The following is a 7,254-nucleotide window of genomic DNA, read 5'->3' on the forward strand; positions in this document are numbered from 1 at the left end:
GTATTGACATTTAAACGGAAACCGGGTCTATATAATTCTCTGACCTATGCAAAGACAATGTAATATGCACGCTGCGAAACGCCGAAAATCCAAAACTTACATTCCGCGATTGAACTCGACCATGCCGAGATCACCGCCACGACCCCGGAACTCCTCTTCAAGGCTATCAACACTGATAGCCTGGCGAGACGGGAACGCAGCGAGCGCAAGTGGCAGTGCAAAGATGGAAGTACCCAGAATCAGCGCCAAGTTAATGGGCATGATCATGCGGGGACGGGCACGGAGCCAGTTCGTCTTCTCGAGACGAACGAGGATCAGCGGCGGTAGGACCATGATAGGTGTGGCGTTCAGGACACGGGAGATAGCCGTCTCACCGACGGCAATGGTAGCAGCCTTCTTGCTCTTTCCGATGCTCTGGACTGGCTCAGCGTCCTCGCTGAGCTCACGCTTGGCACGCTCAGCCTCTGACAGGACGGGGTAGATATCAATACCCTGACGGATCTCCTCGCCGCGCATGAGGAAGACGTTCAGGGCGGAGGCGGAGGCGACAGCGGCGAAGGGGACGAGACGGGAGAGGATGAGGCGGGTGTTTGGGGTGATGCTCTTGAGGCGGGGGACGAGGGCGTTCAGGCCGACAGCGACGGAGCAGGAGGCCGAGACGGCCATGAGGTATGACTTGCCGATTTGCGACAAGGAGAGGGGGGTAGATTTGTTTGCGTTTGCGTTGTTGACGGCGACGTTGAGAGACTGGTTACCGATTTGCCAGAGGAGGGTGCCGGTTGTCTATATCGTCAGTATATTGCTCCGAAGTATATATGTTTGGATATGTGTAGAGAGGCGCTCACCTGCAATCCTGGGGTCAACATGCCTGCTGTGACGACCAAGTTGGTGAGCACGTAGCATGACATGCGGAAGGGCAAGAAAACGGGCGTTCCAGTATCTGGTCGGTCATGAGTTAGCCAATGGCTATTTGGTCAGATTGAACGAGTCCATACCAGGGTGCAATGTCGCATCGACCACTTTCTTCGCCGACCACAACTCCGGTGTGATGCCCGGGATGCGGTTCTGCTTGTAAGAAGCAATGAGGCTTTTGGCGCTTTCAAGACCGGTGGACGAAACGAATAGGGTCCTAAGATTATGGCATGATTAGTATATGCCGGACAACCCTCTCGGTGCGACCAATCTCTTCTCTGTGAACTTACCGAGGATCAGAAATGTCGGCGGCATGGCGCACGCGACCCCAATAGGTCTTCAGGTCATATTGCGATGGGGGAAGGTCCCGACTACCAGGGAGAGAGGCAGACATTAGAGCGAGTGAATGACGAAGCACCAACTGGAATGAGACCAAAGAGAATGAATGGCGCGCAAAGAAAAAGCGGGAGGGCACTCTGACTCCGCGGGGAGAAAAGCACTTTTTTGATAAAAAAGGCGGTGAGCCGATAAGTGTGTGGGTGGGCCAATCAGAGTGCAGCCCGATCTATATAACCTTGGAATGTCCGGTACCTGGAAGAGATTTCTTTTTTGTTTTGTTTTGGAAAGGGTCTACTCCAAGCACAGTGAGGTCCGGTCAGTTATCTAGGTAGGAGACTAAGCGTAAAATTGAGCGATCAAGGAAGAGGGAATGGCCTATTATGAAACTAAATCAGCCGGGGTCTTGGGGTTAGGAAGACAACCCGGGCCGGCTCCTCTCCCGAGACCGGTTCGCTACCCCGATATGCGGGGAGTTCTGCAGTTTTATAACTACCTACATACCAGATTTCCTCTGCCACTTCTTGGCGTTCCCTTTCCGTTCTAGTGCTCAGACCTTGCCGCTTTTTGCTCACCGAGTAGATCTGAGCACGCCCCTGAGCGCCCTGATCCGCTCACTGAGCATTACATAAACACTGAGCATGCTCTGATCGTCAGCTGAGCGCTCTGATCCGCTCACTGATCATGATCTGAGCGCCTTGATTCGCTCACTGAGCCTGAGCTGAGCCTAGGGGTGAGCGGCCTGAGTAAGCTACATCAATAAAATGCAACACGCTAGTCCCATCACGTGCAACCCTCCTCTTTTAGATGGCCCCATCGTCCATCAAAAAAACCCTGGCATGATCAACATGATCATTAATCCAGATAAACTGAATGCAGTCTAATACGCCATGATGAAGTTTGCTACTTGGCCACCCAATCAGCATTACCATTCTATGCTCGATGCTCCTGGGAATACTTTGTCTACTCGGTCCCACGATTTCCTAATCAGGCTTTGGAGGACTACCGGAGCCAGGGATACTAGATCAGTATACTTGAAGATCCCCAACATGTCCTGGCACAGAGGTTGACTGAGAAAGATCGTTGAAATGTGGAGACAGGGAACCGTCCGTCCGCCAATAAGCGCATGCATATAGACTTCCATAAGCAATTGCAATTCCTTTGTGATACTCCAAACTTCTTGCTTCTGGGAGCCGGTTGCACGTCCCGCAAGGACTTACCAGGGATTTCCGGCGCGCGGAGGCTAAATTGCAACTATCATTTGGGCCGTTTTCTCATTCGCTGATAATCACCATATTCCTAGGATCTCGGACTGTTTACCACCCTCAATGTATGCAGGACAGTCAATTATGTGAGGGCCCACACGTATGTCGGGAGAAACAGCCGCTCCTTGACTCTAGAAGAGGTCGCGCTAGGAAGTAAAGGAAAGGGGCCTCCTTATGTCTAAGAGAGCCCAGATAAGCTATGTGGGTCACTTGTAGCGCATATCCTCCACTCCTCATATATGTCCGTGATATTTATAGCTTTTTGGAACGAACTTTGTTCCTAGGAGCCTGCCGTGCGCCCAGCTAGACCCATTATGCAAGAGACCTAGGTAGACTTCCTAGGAACTCTCCCATATCCACAGACTATAGACGTGCCAGAGGATATCAATGATACTATTGTATAAATATAATACAAAGAATACCCATCTCTATCATTTACAATATTTCGTAGTCTTCGATCAACAATACTATATCTGAGAATATAAACAGCAATTACTCCTCTTTGCTATGGTGAGTCTGCGTGTATTGACTGATTGAGACATTCATTTAACAAGTTCGCTACCTACAGTTACCCAAACACATGATACCCGACCTGACAAGTACTGGTGCAACTACAGCCCAAGTTGCCAAAGCTGCACAGCGCGGCGTGCATGCTCTATTAGAGAATATTCAAGCTAGTGAGCGCCCTAGCGAACTCTTGAACAAAGTTGGCCGTCAACTACTTTCCGTCAAAAAGCGATTGGAGACTATTATACCAGAGGTAGAGGGTACATATTCTTGCGATATCAAACTCAGTTGCAAAGTCAACATTTATCTTCGGGCGGCAATTTCGAACACCCAAGATACATGTGAAAGGTTTTTGAGTACTTTCAAAGAGTTGAAAGATCATTCGTCCTCGCTCTATTTGCACGAATCGGATTCTGGTAGCTTTGATATATTCGAAGAAACGGAATTGCGGCTATTCAGCGAAAGCCTGCAGATGTTACAAAATACCCTACTCATGGCGGAGGAAAACTCGGTGTTGTATGTGAAAAATGAAACCTTCGATAATCGATCGACCGCCAATCTAATTATTTCATCAGATTGGATGAATTCTCTATCTCAAGAGCTCTTTCTGGAGTGGAGTGGACCTCAATATTGTCCAGAGAGAATGAATTATTTTCAGCAGCGATCGACATGAATCGGAAGCAACACGTGCTACAGGACCGACGATTGGCACTCAAACGCATCGCTCGCGAATCCGAAGCATACGAGATTGGGACGCAATACCATCGAAATGTCATTGGTGAGCTCTTGTCTGAGATCAGTCGCTTGCGCAATGGACAACCAGTCTATACCGAGGAAGAAGACCAGCTTCCTATTGATGCTATCAATGCAATGACCGGTGATTGCCAATGCCTGCAACGCGATGAAGCCCTTCATGGGGGCGAATCCCCGTTACCCATCCTTTGGCGAACATGAGACACCCTTACTCTCTCTCCGAGTTTCCTTCCGCCTTACATGTATATCAACCAGATAGCTGGTCATATCCATGGCAAGACAAACTCCAGCGACATTTCGGAAGTTACGGGGGTGAGATTCTCAGTAATCAAGTTGTATAATCGCATGCTTATGTATCGCAGCATGAAAATATTTCCAACCTCCCCCCCTTCACTGTCCCTTTTCTCAAAGATGAACAACGCTATCATTGTCGATATGATGGCCTCACACTAGGGACCCCCAGCTCACCACGGCATTGCGAATTTGCTGAATTTGATACTCTAAGCCTACCCACGGATTAGTCATCATATACTGGTCTCGAAGCATGTCTTAGACGTTGGATTGAATAGACTGGATAGACTGAATGTTTGGCTGATGGCCCCTTGATCGGTAATATATTTCTATGGTAGTTTTGAGTGGGAATTCCGTTACACGGTATGTACCGTACTGTACTGAGGGCAGATGCTTGAGGCACAGCCACAGTAAATTACGACGAGCCACAATTGCGGAAATTTACACCGGTGAAGGTATGTTCGAAACACGTATGTTTCAGTCATGAACCGTTTCTTCGTATGTTTGGTTGGCCTGCTTGGATCACTTATGGCACTATGGATTCCATTTGGTCAAAACTTGTCTAATAGTACTGACATGGAAGGTTCAATCTTGTTTCAATCCATGCTATAAAGGCTTGTAGCTCATGGACAAGATGATTTGTTCAATCATATGGTTGGGAGTACTAAATGGCTGTATTGTCTTGGTCTCCCAGCAGATTTGATGAATTGGTGGGCCTTTGTCGGGTAGACGTTCATAGAGATAGGAAAACTTCGATCGCTTACGCAGAATTATTGATACTGAATGTACCAAGAAAGTGACTGGGGCATGTAAGTGATGAATTGAGGGAGAGTAATGAATTGAGGGAGAGTGATGAGTTGGGAGAGCTCAGTGACGTCTTTGTTGAATCAGCCAGACTAGCATCCTCGGTATGGAACTGTCGAAAACATTATACCGTATCACTTCATAGAGCAAAGCACTGTGCGTGATGTAGTATGTTCTTTTGTTACTGCAGACAATTCCGGACTTACATCTCTACGACAAAATTCTGGGCAATCGGCTTGCTCTATTTCGGTGGTGATTTTAGAACGCGGACCTCGCAAGCTCCCAAGTTAGTCTTCCAGTCATCACTGGCTGGCATTGTACTTTACTATTTTTGGCCACTTAACTGACATGTACGTGATTATCTATTTCGAATGGCATGACGGTTCTAAAAGACGACTTCCACTTTGCAAATGGAATTCGCAAAACTGGCACCAACCGCGAAGACCAGAAATCTATAACTATCTCGAACTCCCAATGTCTTCATTCCCATGACGAGAGCGTCTGTGGCGAGTGGAAAAGTGTTCACCACGAGTTGCTGGATTGCCCGCAGTTGATAGAACTACGATAGGGGCTCCGAGAAAAGGTTGGTGACGTGTTCAACAACATGTCCACTCCTTTGGAAAGACCGGGAGAAGAGGGAAGAGGTAAGGCTAATGGTGCTTCATGGACCAAGATAGTGGAAGCTGTCTTGGATTTTGCCGAAGCATCACAAGGATTCCAAAGCCGGGCGCCATGGGGAGAGCATGAATGCAACAACTGCCACTTGGCCACGACAGGCCCTGGCGAGGCTTTAAGCTCGCTTAGGAAGTGGTACGCGACACATGTACATATATGAGTTTCTAGTTTGTTGTAGCCTCCATATAGTTTTGACGAGTTGATTTTCCAACTAGACTAAGATACGAATCCGTATCCAGCCTAGTGGGTCGTGGTTTAGAATCCAACTTGACGAGGGGTCAGGTTACAGTGAAAAAATTACACACACACAGACTGTACGCTCACCGTGCACCATAAAGGAAATATTGGTTGGCAGTGGCAAAGGCGATTATTTTCTTCAGAAAGTTGAGAGTTACAGCATGAGTAGGTAATATCTCCAACTTGTGCAAACTCCAAACAAGCTAATAAAGGTGCCCTTATGCTCATTCGCTACATCCGCGCGAACATACAAGTACTTGTTTCACTTGATCAAGCCCAGCTAAACTACTTAAAATTTCTATGGCATCAGGTCTTCTGTCCCTTTCTGATACTTCTCAAAACTTTGCAGGTTTTTCTCGTTTAATTCAAGTACCCACGTCTCATGCTGTTCCTCGGGCCCGGCATACTTGAGGGGGTGGCCGCATTCAGCACGCAACTGCACAGACATCTCCTGACTCAGGTATGATGGCCAATGCTTACCATAATAACCACCGATTATCAGCTTCTCCAGCCCTTGAATTCTTGCTAAAGCACGCACAAAGAGTACATTGTCACCCAGGCCTCTCTCCTTGGCCCCTCTAACAAGCTGCCAAGGAAATTCGCAGTCCGCATCCCAGGCGATCTCGACAAACCTGAGTCCAGTGGCTTTCACAGAGAGAGTCTCTAGCAGCCTCAGTCATGGCAAGATCTCGGAGCGGCATGGTACCCAAACCTCCAGTGATTTTATACACTTGACGTTTGTAGGGCCAATCTGTGCTATGAATGCAAACATCTCGTCCGGCGAAGAGATATAGAAAAGGTTCCGTGAGTAGAGTATCAAGATTGCTTCGTGGTGTAGCTGCTTGCACGTTTGCAGAATTGCTGGTTTCATTGACCCATTTCGGATCATGCCCGGAAAGTCTTTTTTTTGGCAAGTGTTTCCCACTGCCGACGATGGATTCAATCGTCTTCCCGGTTGCACCAGCTTACAAGAAGTAGCTCGTATACTTGAAGTCGGATTTCGGCTGGCAAGGTGAGGAGCGTGGGTTTTTGCTCAGGTTCAAATCTTGTGATGATCGAAGGCTGGCTAGAAGGATCGCGGTGAGGCTGCCTAGGCTTCTTGCCAATTGTTAACGGCTCGGTATCAAAGATGCTAAGATCAAAGAATGCTTTAGCAACATCTTTCCTTCTGAAAGGATTCGCCATGTTGACGGGGCTTAGTCCTGGAAAGGAATTTCAAGTAATGTGTATCGACTGCTGTCATGTCAATCAAGGGATAGATCACCAGCAACCACTCCCTTACCGGACCCAAAAATACCTTTCTCATGTGCAGCGTATGGTACGGAACGTCAAGTCGTGATTCACCTCCATGCCCCTCCCTCACACAAATTCAGAAAATAATATGTACCCAGGTTAAGAAATGTGATGCCCCGCACTCGCTGCAGCTGACCTATCCATCGCGCGTGATTTTTAAAGCGCTTGGAAGAGCTCCAGC

At 48.0% G+C, this 7,254-nt stretch overlaps 4 protein-coding genes across 4 annotated transcripts; 1 reads left to right on the top strand and 3 right to left on the bottom strand.

The window, feature by feature from the left end:
• Positions 1-21: 21 nt before the first annotated feature.
• Positions 22-1,377, bottom strand: N7455_007659 (sideroflexin family transporter). The gene is made up of 4 exons (XM_040958481.2): positions 1,203-1,377; positions 996-1,129; positions 846-940; positions 22-783 (listed from the first exon to the last, which is right to left on the bottom strand). The coding sequence occupies exons 1-4, from the start codon at positions 1,304-1,306 to the stop codon at positions 97-99; spliced, it is 1,020 nt and encodes a 339-aa protein (XP_040811057.1). The 5' UTR covers positions 1,307-1,377; the 3' UTR covers positions 22-96.
• Positions 1,378-3,093: 1,716 nt separating this feature from the next.
• Positions 3,094-3,974, top strand: N7455_007660 (uncharacterized protein; the record flags this gene model as incomplete). Its single annotated transcript, XM_065605690.1, has 2 exons — positions 3,094-3,536; positions 3,596-3,974. 2 exons carry the CDS (start codon positions 3,094-3,096, stop codon positions 3,972-3,974), a joined length of 822 nt encoding a protein of 273 aa, XP_065460639.1.
• A 2,104-nt stretch (positions 3,975-6,078) lies between these two features.
• On the bottom strand, positions 6,079-6,481 carry N7455_007661 (uncharacterized protein; the record flags this gene model as incomplete). The annotated part of the gene is given in 2 exon segments (XM_065605691.1): positions 6,079-6,402; positions 6,413-6,481. 2 exon segments carry the CDS (start codon positions 6,479-6,481, stop codon positions 6,079-6,081), a joined length of 393 nt encoding a protein of 130 aa, XP_065460640.1.
• A 238-nt stretch (positions 6,482-6,719) lies between these two features.
• Positions 6,720-6,965, bottom strand: N7455_007662 (uncharacterized protein; the record flags this gene model as incomplete). The annotated part of the gene is made up of 1 exon (XM_065605692.1): positions 6,720-6,965. One exon carries the CDS (start codon positions 6,963-6,965, stop codon positions 6,720-6,722), a length of 246 nt encoding a protein of 81 aa, XP_065460641.1.
• Between the last annotated feature and the right edge of the window lie 289 nt (positions 6,966-7,254).

The sequence above is a fragment of the Penicillium solitum genome (assembly GCF_028829755.1).
Source record: "Penicillium solitum strain IBT 25940 chromosome Unknown utg000005l_segment0_segment0, whole genome shotgun sequence".
Lineage (NCBI taxonomy): Eukaryota > Fungi > Ascomycota > Eurotiomycetes > Eurotiales > Aspergillaceae > Penicillium > Penicillium solitum.

Coding starts and splice junctions, on each gene's coding strand:
- N7455_007659 (XM_040958481.2), bottom strand. CDS start 1,306: ATGTCTGCCTCTCTCCCTGGTAGTCGGGACCTTCCCCCATCGCAATAT. Junction 1,130..1,202: donor GCCGACATTTCTGATCCTCG/GTAAGTTCACAG, acceptor CCATAATCTTAG/GACCCTATTCGTTTCGTCCA. Junction 941..995: donor CGATGCGACATTGCACCCTG/GTATGGACTCGT, acceptor ATGACCGACCAG/ATACTGGAACGCCCGTTTTC.